This window comes from Diadema antillarum, unplaced genomic scaffold (assembly GCF_040938485.1).
Source record: "Diadema antillarum isolate AM-2024a unplaced genomic scaffold, OU_Dant_1.0 seq00000446_RagTag, whole genome shotgun sequence".
Lineage (NCBI taxonomy): Eukaryota > Metazoa > Echinodermata > Echinoidea > Diadematoida > Diadematidae > Diadema > Diadema antillarum.
In genome coordinates, this window is record NW_027271420.1 from 193,751 (window position 1) to 215,604 (window position 21,854).

General features: G+C 39.8%; 1 protein-coding gene across 1 annotated transcript in view; it reads left to right on the plus strand.

Moving 5' to 3' along the window:
• Positions 1-21,854, plus strand: part of LOC139732764 (usherin-like) — a 79,616-nt gene that overhangs the window by 43,988 nt on the left and 13,774 nt on the right. The window contains 23 exon segments of the mRNA XM_071643608.1: positions 32-142; positions 944-1,147; positions 1,820-2,106; positions 2,822-2,969; positions 3,369-3,683; positions 4,682-4,861; positions 5,553-5,703; positions 6,175-6,317; positions 6,693-6,829; positions 7,477-7,612; positions 8,984-9,280; positions 10,485-10,682; positions 11,192-11,407; positions 11,889-12,134; positions 12,702-12,911; positions 13,879-14,081; positions 14,633-14,856; positions 15,919-16,012; positions 16,634-16,919; positions 17,633-17,692; positions 19,947-20,134; positions 20,556-20,767; positions 21,386-21,546. Coding sequence (XP_071499709.1) covers positions 32-142; positions 944-1,147; positions 1,820-2,106; positions 2,822-2,969; positions 3,369-3,683; positions 4,682-4,861; positions 5,553-5,703; positions 6,175-6,317; positions 6,693-6,829; positions 7,477-7,612; positions 8,984-9,280; positions 10,485-10,682; positions 11,192-11,407; positions 11,889-12,134; positions 12,702-12,911; positions 13,879-14,081; positions 14,633-14,856; positions 15,919-16,012; positions 16,634-16,919; positions 17,633-17,692; positions 19,947-20,134; positions 20,556-20,767; positions 21,386-21,546 — 4,407 coding nt within the window.

Genomic DNA, 21,854 nt, shown 5'->3' on the forward strand with positions numbered 1-21,854 from the left:
CATAATATTTTCTTTTTTTTTTCCTCACTAGGGAACATCACTGATGTGATACCATTCACAAACTATGAGGTGACACTGACAGCGTGTACAGCAGGTGGTTGCACCGAGAGTTCAGCAGTAGCTGTGAGGACACAGGAAGAAGGTATAGTCTCCACTCCATGCAAACATGTCAATAACATGAAGGGTGTGATGAATTGTAAGGGGTGGGACAACTTCTTGTGAAACTTGAAGCAGAAATAATGACTGATGTCAAAAAACAGATGAATATTCAGATGTAACCCTGTAATAAATGCAGACAAATATGGAAACCGACCAGAAATTTATGATGTAAATGAGCAATAAAGTGGAATTCCACTGGGATTTGAACCCGACACCTCTGGATTCGCTATACTGGTGCTCTTATCAACTGAGCTCTGAGAAGCCCTAGTATATGGTGTTTGTCCCTGAAAATCTTTGATTTTCATCGCTTGTGTGGTCATAAGCTATTACAAAACTGACATAAACCTGAAGGATAGAAATCCACTAAATGCAAGGGATCACTGAAGTGATTTAACAATTTATTTGTATGATAAATGTACAAGCAAATGGGGAAACTGACCAGATATTAGGTCATGATATGCAAGAATGACCAAAGAAGACGTGGAAGAGACAGATAGAGGAGGAGCTTAGGAAGGTTGGCTTGAGAGGAAGGAGGATGCCCCAGATTGATCAAGGTGGAGAAAAAGTACAAGAGCAGTAAGCTGTTAGAGTGAGGTGAATTTGGCCACCCCTGTTATCGGGGACAAACTCTGATCAAAATTTGATGACGATGATAGTCATAGTTTGATGTTTTTTTGTTGTTGTTGTTGTTATTATTATCCTGACTTACCAGCAGTTTGTCTCAGGGTTCTATTACTCCTTTTTCCTGATAACAAAGAGGTACTACATTTCTCATTCCTTATAGCACCCTCTGGAGTCAATGCACCAGAGGCCTTGTCGAAGACAGCTCGCAGCATCACGGTGGGATGGGCCCTTCCAGACAGACCCAATGGCCTCATCACCTCATACACCCTGTTACTCGACGGTGTTAGTGTCTACACTGGCTTAGCTCGTAATTACACCATTACAGGCCTCAGTGTGTTCAATCCATACAGGCTTGTCGTCACAGGTAAGAGTACGCTCTCATTGGGTTTCTTCTTGGTGTTATCCAAGTATCATCACAATGTGTATTTCCTCTTCGTTGTATGCACTCCATGATTTCACTCTAATAGAGTATTATCATGAAGACATAGGCTTTAGAAGATGAAGACTGTGTGGTTCCTACCAGTATAATGAGAGATGGTACCAAACAGAGCAATGTCTACAGAGCGAGAGGTATTGTTTATCATTCTGTCAGATATTTGCACATGATTACTATGACATTTGACCTGCAAAAAATATCCTTAAAATACATGAACCTTACAGTAGTACATTGTGTAAGTGCATTTTGAGGCATTTTGATTCAACAGAACTTAAATGAATTTGACAGAATTTGACACACCTGCCATAGACTTGGTTACTGGCCAGGTCTTGTTTAGATTTTGACTTGTACACCTCTGGTATTACAAGAGATTATCTTTCACATAAGGAATATATATGGTATCACAGCATCTCCCATTTGTCCTTCTAAACAAGATGAATTTTGGAAACCATAAGTAAGTTGATAAAGAATGTAAAACTGACCATATGGACCATTAAATTACCATGTCAACTGACACACTGAAATGATGTACACTGTATATCATGGGATGGATCATGACTGATAACTGTAAATATCACTTGCCTTTCTTTCCACTGTCAGCTTGCACTCAGGTTGGCTGCACCAACAGTTTAGCAGCCACCATCACAACCTCACAGCTTCCCCCGACTTCTGTGGACCCACCAACTCTGTTTCCCCGTGGGCCGAGGTCCATTGAAGTCCGCTGGACGGCCCCCATCCAGCCCAATGGTGTCCTACAGCGCTATGTACTCTACTCCTCTCCCCTCAGCGGTGTTGTAGGAGAAGCCGTCTTCAACACCTCAGACCTGTTCACTGATTTTGTCATGAATGACCTGACTCCTGGGACAGTGTACTACATAGCAGTAGAAGTAGGTCATGGTGACAGAGATCTGTAGAATAATCAATAGAACAAAGAACTTGTGGATTGAATTCAGTGAGTTTCATCAAAAGTGTAGTTACAATTTATATTTATTCTGAGCTTCTTGATAAAGCACTTCTGTGGACATGCATAGTACATGGATATTCGTGGAGTCAGGATTTGATAAGAATGAAAAACAGTTCTTCAGAGTGTTTTTTTTTTCTTTGTGGATATTCCTTGATGTCTAAGTCAGGATTGGATAGGTATGAACAACAGTTCTTCAGAGCACTTGCTTTGTGTGTGTGTGTGGATATGAAGATATATCTAAGGGCATCAAAATGGCTCAAGACACAGGGCATAGAAATATATGAGTAAGAGTACCCAGAGGATCCGATCTTCAGCATACATGTAGTTGAATGAGGATAGGCAGAATTCAGTAAATGTTATTTGTAGATAGTGAGACAGCAAAATTCACATATCATCACCAGGTATGTAAGCAGTAATTTGCTGATGTATGTATTTATAGTTGTAAAATGTTGGTTCATATTTCAGCTTGTATACTATGTTTGGCATAATTCAGAATATGGTTCATTAGCAAAATCTTGTCAAGTATATCCACAGGATATAAACATTGATGTATATAGCTTGAGAAATGTGTGCCCTGTACTGGGTAAATTATAACGAAATTGCTTCCATCAACCCCCCCCCCCCCCCCCCCCTTCCAGGCATGTACTGGAGGTGGTTGCACAATCAGCTCACAGAGCAGTGTCAGGACTGAAGAAAGTATTCCAGATGGGGTGCCAGCACCAACCATAACAGCCACTAGCCCATATGAGCTGGTAGTCACTTGGACACAGCCATCACAGCCCAATGGTATGTATGCTGTAGAAATGCCCATTGTGATCATGGCAGTATGAACACACTGTCACAGTTATGTTCTTAAAATCAGAAGAAAGCTCTGAATCATCTTTGTTCAACTAGAATTTTGTAATCGGGAACATTTGGATATCATATTTTATATCTTGATTTTAAGTGAGTCTAAGTAATGAAGAAATACATTTGCTAAAGTGTATATAAAAGTTGACATACAGTATTTTTTTCTCTGAGTGTACAGACCATGTACCACACATGTGCCCCTTCCCCAACCTGATGAGTATGTGGCATAAAATGAAATGGACTGTGTGAGATATGTTATAATGCACTTTATCTCTCTACTGTGTGACATACCTTTGATTGCCTCTCCCCTGTCATACAATCTATTCCACCACACAGGCATTATTCTCAGCTATGCTTTGGTGCAAAATGGCATTGTGGTTCAGAACTCGACTGACATGGAGTACACCGTCTCCAACCTGTCTCCATGGAGCCTCCATGTCTTCCGGGTGGAAGCCTGTACCTCCAAAGGGTGTGCTTTTGGTCCTGAGGCCTCTGGCCGCACCCAAGAGGCCCCTCCCGAAGGTAGCATTGATCTGACAGTCTTCACCATGAGTGCACGGAGTGTCAGGGCCACATGGACGTCCCCAGCCCAGCCCAATGGCCTCCTTGTCTATGAGGTCCTGTTCACTGGTCTCTTCTATGTAGCCCCAGGTGAGGCCTTAGTAGCGATATCAGTTTCATGGATGGTAGGGAACAAAAGAAGATCCTACTTACAATGTATCATCATTTTGAATCTCTGATCTCTGTAATGTACATTTAAGGTCAAGTTGTCTTAGAGAAGTCTGTTGTATTGAATTTAGTTAATGTAATCTGTCTTGTTCTAATGTCTGGTTACTATAAGTCCCAACTGACATTTTGAAATCTTGATTCATTTTGTTTCATGACCCAAGTTAGTTATCTTTAAGTATCTTCAAGTACTCTAAATTTTAAAGTTTGATAGGAAAATTATGTTGATATATTCATTTTGTTTCCTTTTATTCATTAATTCATAAATCATAATGAAGCTGCAATGGATAGCTAATCATGATTTTAAAATGTCACTCTTGTGATGTTGTTGCTTGGAGGAATCATAGCATAGATAAGGCAGTGTTAATTGAGTGTCAAAATCAGTGTTAAACATGAGATTGTAGAGGGAGGGCTGTTAACAGTATCCATCTTTGTGCAGTTAAAAGCATAATTTACCATTTGCAGATGAAACAAAAACCCAGCATTAGTGCTTTAGAATAGTTCTTAAATGTGAGTTAGAGATAGAAACAACCACTGTGAAAATTTGAATCAGTGTAATTGATGTTAAGTCTTGTAAGATACACAAAATGTGAACAATAGTTTAATATGTATAATAAAAATGTTTCCAGACTAAACCGTCTACAGTTATGGTTTATTGAGAAAGATACTGATATCTCCTTATGTTTTAGGCTTTATTGCAAAAATTTTATATGGTAGGATGTTTTGTAATACAACTGACCTACACATAGTGTATGCATCAAATGTGATATCTTGAACATTTTTTTGAATCACTGCTCCCAAAGGTAAACAGGACCTTTAAGGACAGAGCCCCAACATACACATTGGTAACACTTGTATGTTGTATGTTTAAGGAGGTATGATTGTCTGAACATTGTGCATACGTTTCATCTCTCACACTTCAGAAGCAAGAAACTATCAGATCGTCACGGAGACAAGGGCACTGCACAACGGCACCACAGCCAATGAGATAGTGGAGATATCAGGTTTGATTCCATTCTCGGCTTACAGCATTCAGGTTCGGGCCTACAACAGCAAGGGCAGCATTCTCAGCAGTGAGAGGAGGGTGACCATGCCACAAGGAAGTAAGTCACACATTCGTCCATACTGCTTTCTGCAAGTCTTTCTTCAGCTGTTGGCTGTGGTTTTCCAAGCTCAGAATGAAATGTGATAGTCCTCTATCTACAGGCTTTCCACACATTTTTGTTTCCTCTTCTCTTGGCAAATGACAGTGGACATCTGAGTATGTTTCCAAGATTGCATAATGTAAAGTTTCATATGCTGATGTTCTTGGTTAAAACTGTTACATCGTACTGATTTTTTTTTTTTTTTTTTCTGGGAGGGCGGAAGGAGAATCAAGTTTGTGTAAATTCAGTTCTCCTTTTCCTTCACTTTTTTATAACTTTATATGATTATTGTTTAATGTCACAAAAACCACTCGTGAAATGGCAAGTTATATTCAACATCATTTCTACAAAGAGAGAATATCTTGGAAGAATAGTACTCAAGTTGAAACATCATGAGTGAGTATATTACATTGAAGATATGAAAGGGGGAAAACAATCATGATACTATGGTCTGAAACGAAGGTTTCTTCCCTCCTATCATGATTTAGCAACTCTCATGCTCTTTTTTTTTCTGGCTAAAAAAGGGACGAATCTAAAGAGACTAAGTGAATATTTACAGCCACACAATGGTTGAAGGTAGGATGTAGATATTCACTGGACCTCACAGTGGCTTTTTCTCAACTATTCTTTGTTTTTGTTCCTCTGAAAGGTCCTGACGGTGTATTCCCTCCAACATTGACTGCCACCGGTCCCACATCCATCCAGGCATCATGGGTGGAGCCAGCAAGGAATAACGCTCCTGGTGATGCATCCTTCCAGCTGAGATACCGGCTTGCCTCTCAACCTGGCAACCAGATAGAGTGAGTCTGGACCTTCCCTGCTCTCATCATATTGTTTCCACACCATCAGTTGGGATGTTTGTTATCACTTTATCTTTTGTCATAAAACACATGCAAAGTTTGGGTGAAAAGGTAATGTATGGATGAAATATTCAGTTTAATGATTTAGCTCAATCTCACAAATGTGCTACAGATGTAGTCAGTGTGAAGCATATGAAGTATGATATGTTTACCTGGACATGGGTAGAGTATAGCTTACATCAAGTTACATACATTAAGACAAAATGTGGATGAATCAGGAATTGACAGAACTTTCATACATTACAAAGTACAATATGTATCCTTCGAACTTGTCAGGTGAGATTCATTCAAGCCATTTGATATGCACATACTGCATGTCGTAGACACCAAAGCTGCCTGTATCTGATGCCAAACTTCCATCTCTTTGATGTCACAGCTTAATTACATTTTGTTTCTTGCCTTTTTCTGCAGTGTATTTGCCAACCCAGTACGTGTGACCAGCTATACACTTACAGGCCTCTCGGCCTATACAGAGTATGAATTCAAGCTCATCGCATATAATGCCGCTGGGCAGACGGAAAGTGAGTGGTCGGCCATTTTCACCAGAGAGGATGGTGAGTATAACAATTGTGCCGCTTTGATGATTGTAGTCAGACACTAGCCATTCGCCTTGTGTTCATTTTGTGTGTGGGATTTTAAGTGAAAGAATGCTGCTGCTCAATAGAACATACACACATGCATGCACATACACACATAGGCCTAAATACACACACTCACACTCAGATCTCCCACATAGCTTCAGTGAAGAAATGTTTAGAATGTCTACATATTTTTTTTTTTACTACTTTTTAGCATTAAGCTATGGCTTTGCTTCTCCGTGTGAGTACGTAGTTGCAAAAACTAGAGAAAAAAAGACGCTGTGATATTGAGCAAGCAAGACTTTTTGATATATCTTATATTTATGCATGTGTGTTGCTATGTTTCTCTAGTTCCTGGCCCCATAGACCCACCTATGGCAACGGATGTGAGTCCTTACTCTGCAACCATCACCTGGGAATTCCCAGATAGGCCCAATGGTGTCATCACTTCAATCGCTTTATTCCAGAACGATGTCTTGAAAGTCTCAGTAAGTCTTATGCTCTCTTCATTATTTTTGGCTTCATATTTTGACATCTTTTGTCAGTTCTATATATCTCTTTTCCTTCATTTTCTCTTTATATTCAATTGTCACTATTCCATGTACTCTCCTTTTCAGAAGAAATTACAGCTTTTACAGCTTAGTTGTTTGTATTTGTCTTTTTGACCAGATGGTTTCACTACAAACAAGCTTGCCATCATTCTTTTACCCAATAATTAATGACTTATACCAAATACAGGAGCACTACATCCATAAGTATTGTCAACATGCATATATGATGTATTTGTTAGAATTTTATGTATTTCAAGATATCTGTGGTTTGTCCTGTTGGTCTCATTTGGGGAAATTTCCACTGCAATGATTTAGAAGCAGCTTAGTTGAAATTTTTGTCATTACTGTCATTGCATTACATAATATTCACCTTGTTGCAGTCATCAGCAGTGTTACATTAATCAATGTCAACATTGTCTCCGACATCATTAAAATTTGGTACTATGACTATATTACAGCAGATTTCTCAATACAAAACATGGTCACTTTTAAACATTATTTATGAGGTACATGACAATTTTCATCTTGTTGGTTGTGCATGTGCCAGTAAATCAAGATTTTGATTGTTTTTCTTGCCACATCAGTTGCCCGGCAATGCTACCCAGTACAGGGCTGATGATCTGATCCCCTTTAGCGACTTAGTGTTCCGTGTCCAAATGTGCAATTCTGCTGGTTGCTCTACCAGTCCCAACTCCATCACATACACCACACCTCAGGCCGGTAAGTGACCAGCAGTATTGATCCTTTCATAGGCATAAGTAGCAGGGGATTGTCAACCCGTCGCCTTCATGCCAAGACATTGAGTGCCTTCACATCAATAATAACCATGCTCAAACAAAATGTCTTCCCTTTTGCCTTTTGTGATGGCGATAAGATTTTTGATTCCTCTTAGCATTTTAATCCTGAAATTTACACAGGCTGACTGTAATGTTGAAAGCAAGGTGGGGTGGGGTATTGCTGCATTTGTGATGATACAGAAAGGATATCAATTCTTTTAAAAATTGTCCAGTTGTAAATCACTCAATATTCTCTTGTTTTTGCTATTGACCGATTCGGGTTCGTTGAGGGCAGCAGACATTTTACGGCACAGGGCGCAGCCATAGTGGGTGTATCGGTGTGTATCAGCCGACCCCCCCTGCTCTCCCCCACCCCCGGGCAACATGTTTATCACGCACTTGTAACAAAGGTTCGCGCACTAGCAAGCATTCGCGCACTCAGTACGAGACGCCCATTGGCTAACGCAGTTTTTAATTCTGCGCGCGTGCTAATGTAGGGAGAGGGGTGGGGGAGTGCGGAGGGGGGGTCGGATGATACACCCAGTATGGCGCTGCCCATGCCAAAAATACACATAGCGCGTCACAGAATCGGTCAATACCATTAACATGATGTGAGCAGCCAGGTGCCTACTTCTTAAAGAAGATTGCAATCATGATATGCATGTACAGTTACTGGCAGCAACCAGGAAATCATTAGTTGCAAGAATTGTAGTTGTTGCTAATGGTAACTGCAAGTATTTAAATTGAAAGGACTGTGAGCATCTTTTATGAAATGGCCCCATATGGCAAATCTGTGCCTCTTCAAATATTAAGCACAGATGTGATACTGAAGGTAATAAGATACCAGAACTCTTTGTTTTTTGATGTCCTGACTTCTGTCTTGACAGAACTTTTTCACCCAATCTATGTTTGTCCATGAAGACTTTATGTGTGAATTGATATTCACTATAAAGTATAGACACTGACCCATTGTGTATCCCTGTGCACTCAGTTTTAACCTAGCCAAGCTTTGTTACCTATTGGCCATTTGGTTAATCCCCCTTCCCTCAAACTTGACTTGAATGAATGCAAAGCCAGACAAACCCAGTCATGCTGACAATGCCACTGTCTCTCAGAAATGCCAAGACAATACAATATGGCTTAAGGGGATTGCATAATCCTTGTTCACCAATGGTTTTCTTTAGTACTGATTGGCAATTAAAACAAGCCAGTGGATCAGCCAATTTGTGAATAAAGCACAGGTAGGCTTAGTAATCAAGCCATTGTGCTAGAGAGGCTGATGATTATGTCGACAATGCATCTTTTCTCCCCACAGCACCAAGTGGACAACCAGCCCCTACACTCTCGTCACCTACTCCCACCTCGGTGCTCATCTCATGGGGGACACCATCCTCTCCTAACGGCATCCTCATCTCGTACCAGCTGGAGCGCCGCCATCTTGGTTTCACTGCTGTCTCCACGGTAACGACAGTAGGTGCTGGAGCCCAGAGATCATACTTGGACCAGTCTCCTTCCATCACTCCCTTCACAGCCTTTGAGTACAGGGTCAGGGTGTCAAACAATGCAGGGAGCTCTGCTGGTCCCTGGACTACTGTGATCACCAAGGAGGCCCGTAAGTGACCATGATGTGATATTGGTCAGCCAGGGAATTTTTGATGGCTTTCCTTCAGTGAAAGCAAACAAGATAAATACATAAAGTTCAGTCCCAATATTTTGTATGATACTGCATTAATCAATATGCACTTCCTCTTTATATGTAGTAGCCTTTGCCAAGATAAGACCCCAATCAGGCGAACGTTTGTTTGAAATGCATAAGGACGCTTAGGCTTTTTTTTAATTAAATTGAATTATATCAGTACTACTATGACTGTGAAATGTAATAAACTGATCACAAATATTTAACAAAATTTTCAAAGATTTTTGTTCAATGGACAAGGTTTCTTTTGAAAACCAAAGAAGCGTGAATGAGAATGTTAAAAGTTCTGCAGTTAAGCTACATCATGACAAGATTTCGCCTGCAAATGTTGGGGATCCAAACAAGTGCATGCTGATGCAGTAATGTTATTGAGCAGAAGTATCAAAGCAGCTTTCATTCTGTGGCTATTTTTTTTTTCAGTGCTAAAGCAGGGCTCGACACTAACGGTGGCCCGGTGGCCTGGGGCCACCAAAATTGAAAGTCGGGCCACCAAATTTAAAAAAAGGGCAAATTTGGTGGCCCGCCTCGGGCCACAAAATTTTTTTGAAAAGTACGTCAATTAATTCATAACTTTTTGCGCCAGAAATTAGCAGTTATATTTGTTTAAAGGATGGATGAAAAGGACTGAATGAGTGCCTGAGAATGAGTGTTGCGAGTTTGTTGAGGTTTATTTATGAGTAGATGTATGTCCAACTTCCAATTCTTCCTATGACTGGATAAAACTTAGATATTTGACTCATAAAAAAAACAGGACTTTTAATGTTTTTTTTATTGTTTTTTTTTTCGGGACCACCAAATTTTTCTCTCAGGCCACCAAAAATTTGAAATTGAGGATTTTCGTGGCCCCATCGGGCCACCAAACAAAAAAGTTAGTGTCGAGCCCTGGCTAAAGGCTAGCCCTACAGAATAAATGGTCTAAAAAGAAAGTCATCATCACATAACAAGTAAATAAAAATGGACAATAAATATGATACAATGTACTTCAGCATGCTTTAGACTCTAACAGCATAATGTCCGCAAAGAATTAGTTTGTACTGTGATTGTCTATAAGTGTCAAGAGTGATGTAATTACATCATGCCTAATTGGAGAAAACTGATGACTATTCAAATTCTTCCATAGCTCCTGGCGGTGTACGTGCCCCAACGGTGACTGTCCTGGGCCCCGACTCGGTGGATGTTTCATGGGATGAACCAACCCAAAGCAATGGAGAGATCCTGAGCTACACAATCAGGATGCCAGATCCAAGGATCTACCTGGAACAGACCAATGTCACTTCCTACACAGTCTACAACCTCATCCCTTTCACTGATTACTCTGGTGAATAAAGCTTCTCCAGTCTGTGGATGTGTTGATTAATTATCTCTTGTGCAAGCTCAGTCAATACATTTTCTAAAGTGTGAGACAGGCAGTCAAGAGACACTGTAAACACACAAACTTAAACAGGATTTGCTTAAGAAGAATGTCACAAGTTTCAGGGAGGTCAAGCCATTAATTAACCCTTCGATATGGAGACTACTTATATGTTATCTCTCGAATGTATCGGTAAAATTTGCTTCACTTAGAGCATGGACGTATACCAGGTCTGATGTCTGAGTTAGGTTTGATACTTGGATGTTGCTTCACCATGGCTTATTGTGTACACCACTGTTCTATGCCTGCAACATTTACGTAGAATTTTCATTAATACCCAGTTTTCCCGCTTTTGATATGACAGAGAAAAACTTGCATTTGTGCTTTGAGTGTGTGTGTGTCTGTGCTAGTGCTGTTTGCCAACATAAGTAGCCATGCTTCCATCCTAACACAAAATTCTTTTCTTCCTTTCCCAGTGACCATCGAGGCATGTACAGCTGGAGGCTGTTCACAGAGCACCCCCACCCCTGTCCAAACTGACCCCACACTGCCATCCGGCCAATCCCCACCTTATGGGAATCCAATCACCCAGACCTACATTTCAGTCATCTGGTCCCCGCCATTGAGGCCCAATGGGCCCAATGTTCGTTACGAGCTTCACAGACAGAAACTGCGACAGCCACTCGGTACAGGTGGGTGACTGTCTGTGCAATATGGCAGTGCGGCATTTACTTATTAACAAGATTAGGTCTTTATGCATTAATTCTAGATTTTTTACACTCATATATATCTTGTAATTTCACATTGTCTCTAAACTTTGAATGCATTCTGTCATATTGCTTTCTGTTCAGCATCTAATTGAAGATGCAATTTTGTTTCATTTGTACAACTCATGCAGCACATTTGTACTGTAGGTGCAACTAAAATTTGCAAACTCTCCTAACACCCAGGAAAAGTCTTCTTGACTAGGCTTTTATTATCATTCTGGTAATCTGTACATTTCAGTAAGGACCCTTTCATTAGTTCACAAGTAAAAATGAAAGGGTTTCTGACACATATCCAAGACTCCACCTTCACTTCTGTTCTCCCCCCCCCCCCCCCCCCCTTCCCCCCAATGCCACTCTACTTGTCTGATGCAATGACAGTGTTTATTGCTGTTCTGTGTCATGCCAGGTCCAATCCAAGGCTTGAATTTCTGGGAGTTGGTCAACACAGGTGATACGACAGACTTCCAGGACTATGGCCTCACAACTTTCACCACTTACATCTACCGGGTGACCACCTACAACAGCATCGGCTCTGTGACCTCTGAACCCTCAGATGAGGTCACGACCTTAGCCGGTCAACCACGAGCAGTGGGAAGCATCACAGCTATGGCTGTAGACCATATCTCTGTGATGCTGAACTGGACTACACCTTGTGAGTCCATTTCCCTTCCTACAGTGTCTTGCAGAAAAATCATTCATACTGGAAATTCAGATCATTTGTAAAAAGAATCTTTTTTTATCTGTAATGTTTCCATTAATGTGAGAATGTTTCCATTAATGTGAGGAATTATGTTTACACCACTTGCAATCGCTGACTTTCACGTACAGATATTTTCACGAATGAGAAGGTCACAGACATTTTCGCAAGATGTTGTTTTCGTGAATTGATGCTGTGGCTATCATAAGTGCACTATTACCCCAGTGCATGGCAACATTTATGTGTGTTAAATTCGCAGTCCCACATAGTAATTATCGAAATTTGTGAAAATTAAACCCTAGTGAAAAATTAAGCAATCAAAATGGGATTCCACAGCTTATACAGTGTATGTACATCAGTTATGATGAACTGGATCCCACCACACCATGTGTGCATGTGTGCATTTCATCTCCATTGCTTCTTTTTCCTAAAAAAAGAAAAGAAAATGTATTTGAAAGAAGACTATTACTGATACTCTTGCCTTTGATCCATAATCTCTACAATTTTGTGACTTATTTTTAGCTGTAATGGACCTTCAGGGTGCAGTGGTGAACTACTTTGTCCAGGTCAGTTCATCCATCGGTCAGTATGACTTGACCTATGACCCTGGAGTGCAAGGGGCACTGCTTGAAGCCCTGATGCCCAACACGGAGTATACATTCCGTCTCATCATTTACAATGGAGCATTCAATGCCACCAGTCAGCCCGCTGTGGCACAGACCCTAGACGGAGGTGAGAAACTGATATGTGCTGATGGGAAAGATTTACTAAACATTATGTCAGATTGAAAGAAAGATATTATTCAGAGGGCTGAAGGTTCAGGTGCGAGTTTCTTCACTTTGTCTCCCTATGCAAATTATATATGTTAAGATCGCAACTGCTGATCAACTTTACAGATCAGCAGTTGCGATCTTAACAAATGTAATTTGTAGAGGGAGACAAAGTGAAAATGATGCCAGATTGTAAGACATTTTCTTTGGGGGCTTCAGCCCAATTCCCTGCCCCTTTTAGGAATGCAGAATAATAAAAACAGACAAAGCACCAACAAGAAATGACTCTCCACTATTTAAAACCATGCATAGAGAAGAAGATCATTGATAAGCTCTTACGAGTACTATCAATGATGTTGAATGGTGATTTTCTTATTTGAAGTTGAATCAGACTTTCCATTTTTTTTTTTTTTTGAATGTCAAGATATTGTTATTTTGGATACTCTTCACTTGATGATAATTACCATCTGCTCTATAAACATGTCTTTTCCATCATGTTGATGTGACTTAAGTACCAGTGATGATCTGATTTACCGTATCAGTGTCCATGTTGCATAGACATCATTTATTGGAATCATGCCATTTAAATAAGACTTTTTCAAACTGTCATAGTACGTGGCATCACATTGTTAGATTTTTTGCATGTATGTCAGAAAGAGAATAAAAAATGGGGAGCAGTGAATCTTTTGGATGAGCCAAAAAATTATGTCTCATTCTAAGTGACCTGGTAGATGAACTTGTCACAAGCATCCAAAGTTGGATAAGCTTATCATGAAGAAATTCTACATGAGAAAGTGAAAACAAGTATTGATAGTGACATTTATGGTGACCTGAAATTTAGCAAGTGCCACGAGTGCTAAAACAGTAGAAGTGAGTATCTCATCATTTCATAACCCTATTCTTTATTGCCTCTCCTCCTCTCACAACAGCGCCAGAAGGTTTTGCAGCCCCACTCATTAGTGTACTCAGTCCGTCTGCTGTGAATGTGATGTGGCTTGAACCATCACAGCCCAATGGAGACATCACCCAGTACAGCATCTATCTGGATGGAGTGGCCCGTGGCACTGTGGACCAGTCTCAACTATCTTTTATCCTGGCCAATCTCTCCCCTTATACCATCTACTCCATACAGGTCAGTTCCTAAGTGTGAAATGATGTTGCTGTTATCATTATCATATTCAGTATCATCGTTACCATTATTATTGTTACATCATCATCATCATTATCATTCAAGTTGCCTAAACATGTGTTATGTAAATTACAGGCAGAAAGTAATTATATCGTCGTACTTGATCTAAGAGTCCAAATAAAAAAAAAATGCACTCTTCGCTTGCCTTGGAAGGAAAAAGTAATACAGAATTATTGTGTAGACCAGTGTGATGTACAATCAGCAAGTATGAGAGATGATATTAGTTAATGCTAGTAATAAAAATCATACAGTAGATTACACATGTTAATGCAGTGGAACCCTAGATTCCTCACTGTAATGAATGATGACTTCTTTATTACGTTGTAATTGTAATTTTTTACTTCAATTTTGTTGGTGAATCCATTGAGGTATATTCATGATGTGTGGTATTAAAGTGTGTGTTCATATGAAGCAGTGCAAGTCTAATATTGATATGCATTTTGTGTGTGAACAAATTATGTTACAGTTATTGTCTTTCTTTGTTTCCTATCCAGGTGGAGGTATGCACTGTGTATGCCTGTTTGCTCAGTAATGCCACGGTTGCAACCACACTCGAAATTCCTCCGGCGGGCGTGTCTGCCCCCAATCTTCGAGTACTTGGTCCCAGAGCCATGGAGATCTCCTGGGCCATTCCTGCTTCTCCGAATGGAATCATCCTTGGCTACGAAGTGCAGCGACGCGAGTATCAGCCTTGTGCCAATACGTAAGCAACACCTTAGCACTTGTATCGTAACAAGCTTCAAACACTAAATTTGCAGTTCTGCAGTAAATGATGTGACTAATATGTCAGCATCTTGTGCCTAGATACACATTGTATATGTGTCTAATAGAGCTGGAATTGAAGAGAATTTGTGTTTGCAGAGAGATTGTTGCAAAAGATGTTTCTTTTTGTTGTTGTTACTCTCCGTGAATAAGATTGTATTCTCGATCTGTTCTATTGTGAACACCAAGGAAAAATAAATAACTACCCTTGGCTTTCAACCCACATCACCTTCTTCTTTAGGTGATATAACAGTATGTGAAGTTGGATAGTAGTAGATGATGTGGAATAGCAGTAGATGACATGGGTTCAAATCCAGGGCAACTTCCTTCTTTTTTCACTTGGTTTTCATAAAATCAGATCAAATATACAGTCTTATTCATGAAGAGTAACAGCCAAAATAAAAAAAAGAAGCAAGAAAAAGGAAAAAAACAACAACGCACAAATAAGCCCTCTGAAGAGCTGCAATTGTTCTTTCTTTTCAATAACTCTGTCTATGGTAGAAATGCATCTTTTCCAGGAAGATTGTCCTCTTATATAACTCTTACCTTCTTTATCCCTGTGTCTCTTCAATACTGCTTTCTTCCCCTTGCCCGCTCTCTTCTCTCTGTTTCTTGCTGTAAAGTGTTTTCAGCTCAGTTAGTCAATCGTAATATTATCAGTTAAAAATCACTGACTGTTATACCTTCCTGGTCATAAAACGGAGTATCATCTGAAACACTCCAGTTGTCCGTTATCTAATGTCAGTCAGACTCTGATTCAGGCATACCAGGGTCCCATTTCATAGAGAGATGTTAGAATATGATCAACTCTTGCTGGAGTGCAAATGTCATGGTAACTACAAAAATCCAACTTTCTGATTGGCTGTTGCTACGTGAAGTTGCTATTCTAGCAAGACTTGCCATCCTAACATCTTTTATGAAATGGGGCCCAGGTGTATTGTCTTTGTAATGTAATTTTCTTGTTGTTACAGTCCAGTTTGTCATCTTAGTATGTATTATGCTTGTGTGACAGAGTGAGAGATTCTGTTGAGGCAGGGCAGCCCAGCTGTGGCTTCTTGGAGTGCCGACGATCAGAGAATGTGTGTGGAGGACAGTGTTACTCAGGTTCACAGGTGAGACATACACAACTTTGTACACAGAAAATGCCAGTCCAGCTTTCATTGTTGGTTTTTGTTGAAGTTATGAAGTTTTAATCCTGCATCATGCAGAGGTGATCCCTGTAACATGCCAAAATGTTTCCATGGTTTTTTTTTTGTTTTTTTATGAGGTAGCATTTATCAAGTGGAAGTTTGACTGTAAAATCCATGATTCTGAAGAGTAAATGGTAAACTTCAGTGATTGAATATGACAGTGGCAGTTTCTTTGGTGTACAGTTGTTATGACTATGCAAACTCTCCCAGTGTTAATATGGTGTGGCAATATGGACTATGGGATAGCAATCTTTAAAGTTATCATTTACTTAATTGGCTTTGAAAGCTATAATCTGATTTGACATTAATTTTGTGTTAATTGTTTGTGTTAATCCTGTAGTACAGAACAGACAATTTTGTATCTAACTTGGATGTAAATGCCATGCCATGACTGCACATTCAATATCCGCTGGGTAATGAGTCACTGTGTCCATCCCATTGAATATTTCTCTGTCTTGTTGCCACGATGATTTGTAGATAAGGGAAACCTTGTATTGCAGGTGATGCAATTCTTCCCATTCCCCTCTTTATATTTGCCAATAGGAGTGCTGTGGAGGTGTTCTGCACGACTACCAGCCCGGCTACCAGTGTTGTGATACCAATTACCTCCCATCCCCAGCAAACTCCTCCGTGCCCTTTGTCTGCTGTGGTGGTCAGTTCCACACCCAGGTGGTCAACTACCAGTGTTGTAATGACCAGTATGTGCGAGTGCTCCCTGGTCAGATCTGCTGCCCTGACCCGGACGAGAATCGTGTGGCCATTGGAGCAGGGGATGCATGCTGCGCTGGAGTGCCCTATGATTCCCGTGGACCTCAAATATGCTGTGCAGGTAAGACTGTCAAAAATACAGTATGCAAATGATGCACAGGACAGAGTGGATCACTGACTTGGATGCGCGAGTTTAAATTTGGAACTGTTTAAACCCACGAGCGCAGCGATTTTACCGGATGCATGGCTCAGTGTGTATCGGTAAAAACCAATACATGTCAATTGACCAATCAGATTGCAGAGATTCTAAAGCCCATTTTATAATAAAAGATAGTAAATGTAAAGTGCATCATTTCATGTAAATTGCTTGAATGAAGTTTAAGGCATTACAACTCTCTATGTGTGCTGTTCACCTGAAGGAGATACTATGTAAGCAATTCTTAATGGTATGTTGTGCATTCTACTTGTGATACGGTGTGAGTGTAATTTGTCGAAATGGATACTTAATTGTAGCAACGCACAGGCTTAAAATGCTAGAAAGATGTGAGTTGGTTATTAGATATGTCCCCATGTAGTACTTGTATGATTGATTCTGTAGAAACATTGGTTGATTAAGTCATGTAAGTTAAATTTGGTGCTGATTAGTGACAAGAATGGCTGACATGAAATTTGGTCATTGTTTGTGGTTTGTGTAGTCTGATATTTTGCAATGGTAAGATTTGGGCTTGAATGATAGTTAGTTTTACAGCAGACGAAGGACCATTGTATGTAGACATCTTGATACTAATATGTACACAGGTGTACTGAACTGACTAACAACCTTTCATTCTCCAGGAGAATTTTATGACAGAAGTCAGGGGCTGTGCTGCCAGAATGTCTTCCTTCCATATGAGGGTAAATGGAAATGACAACCAAACCTGTCAACTCTAACACCATTCTGGGTCATCTTGCCATTTTATATTATCATTAATCCACATACTTGCACTCTTTGTAGAACTTGGGGGTCATGCTAACACACTCTCCATCGAACTTGAGGGTCATGGTAGCTGCACTTTGTCTTTCTCCCTATCCACAGTTAATTTCTTTCTTTTCTAATCATTGTATCTCTCCACAGGGAGCATAGTGCAAGGTAAAATACAGCCTGTGTTGCTATTTGAGATCTATGTTGTGAATCTGTGCAAACTTGGTGGAATCTATGCTCTTGTGCTACTCTTAGTGGTGCTATGCTAGTGATGTGACAGCTGTGTATGTACATTGTATGCATATTCTGTTTTGGGCAGAAAGATAGCACAGAGTCTCAAAAGCACACATACTCCTAGTGCTGTTGCTGATGTTTTGAGTGTCATTGCAGCAGATTACATTGTAAAGGGTTTACAGCCAAATATTTCTCAAATTTCAGCTTCCATCACTGCTATCCCCACCAACTCAAACAGCAACAATATAAAAAAATATAGCAACAGTGTCAGTGACCATAAGATCAAGGACATTTTCTTTTTCATATTTTGTATTGATATACAGATGTATGTTTGTATTATCAGTTATTATTATTATTAGTTTACTTACAGAATAATTCTACAAACATATACACGTATGCATGCACATCACCGTAGGCAGTGGCAGCTCATGTTGTGATTATGATGCTAGTGTTCTCATTTTGACATAACAACATTTCTGAGCACCTGTCTTGTTGTTAGCCATGCCTCCCACCTCCTCACTCCACATGGTTGTCTTTGGGTGTGTCCTTTTTATAACAAACTCACTTCTCTTGTCTTTTCACGTCAGTCTCATGATTAGTATGTTTTCAGGTGAGAACCAGAAGACACTAACTGTTAAATTTAAATTATTTGTGCTTTCTAAATGCTAATACTGGACTCACTTATTTGTTTGGTAGCAATGTTTTGTTGGTTTGCTTCTTCTGGTGACTTCTCAGGGAGATTCTAATTTGCCTTTCACAGACTGTCCTTGCACCACTGCTTGAAAGTGAGACTTGCCAGTACGTCTGTAGAGGCCAGCCTGTCTTGAGAAGTCACCAGAGTCCTTGCTTACTGGCAAAAACAGTGTTTTGTTTTGTTTTTTAAACAACTGTGTCCAGTTTCTGGATTTAGAAAAGCACAAATACTCATTCAATGTGATGATTTGCAATTAACTCACTTCAATATGTTGAATTCAAACTCTGCAAAGTTCCTGCCCTGTTCTCAGCTTTTCCTGCTTCTGTAGTGTTTATCTCAGGGTCATGGGGTTATCTGCCCCACTTCACTGTCATTATGTATTATTGTTGTCTCTCCCTTCTCATCTGTGGTGGCTGTCAGTGTAAATCTGTGCTGTTTGTGTTTGTGCATTATTACATTTAGGTGGCAGCACATTGTACTATTATTTATGGTTAACATTTCATGCAAACTGAGTGTTATATTTTATTTGAAGCTCTTTCAGTTTAATATGTTCGATTGCATACATAACTTTTTTTTTCCATTTTAAGTCAAGATTTTTTTTTTGTCTCTCTGCGCTTTATGTAGATTTATTTCATTATCAGCACTCACTCCCATCTGCAACATTTAGTAACTGTGCAGTTTTCTGTAGAATACATGTAGGTAAATGCTGTTCAAATTTACCTGAAACTGAAATGGAAACAACCTATTCTTATGATTTGAACTGAAGAAATGAAATATTTTTGCATGCTTATCAGTTTGTATGGGAAAGAACTCCTTGTTCTGTCTTAGACAACATAAGAATATAACAGTGCAATTTTTCATGTCTAGAGTCTAGAGTCAGGGTATAATTCACATTCATTTCATGCAGTCTTACACATTCCTAGGTTGTAAAGGGTAATAATGTAAACTTGTATGTCCCTCCAGTGACTGAAGCATGTAAGCATTGTAGTCAATTTATTCATTAACTTGTGGGAGACAGTAGACGATAGTTTTTCCATGTACTCTAATCATACCTTCAAAATATTTCCCTATGATGTATTGTTTCCTCTGGGAGTTCAAACAAGTTTGCAAATTTGTCTGGCTGTAGACCAACTATCTTGATTGCAGGGAATTGTGAAACATGTTATTTGTCATCCTTTTCATTAGTGATAGAATGTGAGATACCTATGCCTTTTGCTTTATTTGTTTGCTGACTTTTCCCTCATTTTTGTCTTATGCAGGTCAATTTGCTGATGCCATGAACGGTCAGTGCTGTGGAGACAGAATAGTTCCCGCAGCTCAGATTTGCTGTTCAGAGGGAGACTTAGGCCTGGCTTATGATGCTCTAGGGGGCAATGTCTGCTGTGGGACAGAATATGTCAACTCTTCAATAGCGCTGTGTTGCACCAGTGAAAGTGGAGTTGCAGAGGTTAGTTGGTCTAAGTTGGAATTTATTTATAGCTGTTGGAGAAACCTTGAAATTATCCATTGTATTTTATGCATTCTCTCACTTTTTCTAAAATCTTGTTTGCTTTCTATTTCCTTTGCCAATTTAGGAAAATTTTGTATTTCGTGAAATGTACATTAAATATATGTGTGTTACTATTCCTCTGACTGTGTATACATGAATCAGAAAAGACATATTGGAAACTGAGAAGTATCTGATGTTGTTAGGTATTTATTAATTGTGTTGCTTCCTCTTCGGAAATGGTGTGATCATGAAAACGTAGGCTTTTGTTTATTTTACTTTAATGATATGATATTGTACTCTTATCATGATTTGATCAACTGGAAGAAAAGAATGGTTAAACGTTTTAAGTGATCTTTTCATGTTTTCCCCATTCTTTCAGACTTACCTCTATGAGTCGCCCAGTGCCAAGCAAACAGCCAATGACCAGTGCTGTGGTGCACAGCGAATAGCACCCTCACAGGCCTGCTGCAACACAGTTGGCTACAACCCTGGTTCTAGAGTGTGTGCAGATCGCAGCTCTGCAGCACAGGGCAATTGTGGGATAGGGACGGTCTGCCCAATCAGTTTAGCAGTGTCAGCATACTGTGACAGGTTAGGCATTGCCAAAGTCATTTAGCATTTGTTAATTACCTGTATGACTTTAATGATCCCCTGCTATAGATGCAGAAGTACTACAACCACTTTGTGTTGCATGCTAAGGTGGAGAATGTAATTGTTCAGGAGGACAGTGGTGGCCCAATACAGATTAATCATCAGTGTTGTTAATGCTTATATTTTTATAGTCCTTTTGTTAATCCTTTCATTCCCAGCTGATTTCTTGGGGCATCACAGATTACAGTTTCTCAATCTACCCATGAACTGAAGTTTTGAATTTTTGAGACTTTTCTTTTGCTGAACCCTTTTGTGAAACCCTGATGGTCAGATGACCACCAAGATGAAAGTAGAGATGATTGTGATTAAGATGACAACAATAATATGGTAGCGAGGATAAAGATTTTAAGGATTCTAATGGATGAATGGTAGTTTCAATACATCAATTACTGGTTTTTGTAATTTATGTTCATCGAAGATTAAAAGTTACAAGTGATTTGATTATTATGATGCTGATGGTGATATTGTGGTAGAAATAACCTCATATATTTAATACATGATATAATGGTTCAGCCTATTATTGACAATCAACCGCCACCTCTCTGTTTTGTTGATCAGATGTGACTTTGATACCAACACCCACACCTGTCACTCGGTGGATTCCATGTATGTTGTGACCACTCCAGGAGGGGCGGGGCCATCGGGCAGTGGAGAGGCCCTCTGTCCATCAGCCCTGGTCTCTCTGCACACATCGGGACCAAATGTATACACATACCTTGGTGAGTGCTCGCCAAAGAGTGTACAGTGTATGCTTCGCAAATACATGGTTGGTCTGCATTATTGTTTATACCCAGTTAGATTTGGAGCTCAGGACTGGTACAGATGTATCCCATGCTGATTGATAAATTTCTGTTTGTATGTAGAACGTGCCTGCACTTGCTTGAATATATTTTAACAAACTTTGATAAGTCCTAAATTTTCAGTGTGATAGAAAGGAATTACTACAGTGATGATATTTTTGTTGCTGGTCATCTCAAATCCTTGCTATGTTTCTACTTTTTTTCTCCTAAAGGCTTGCATTTCATAC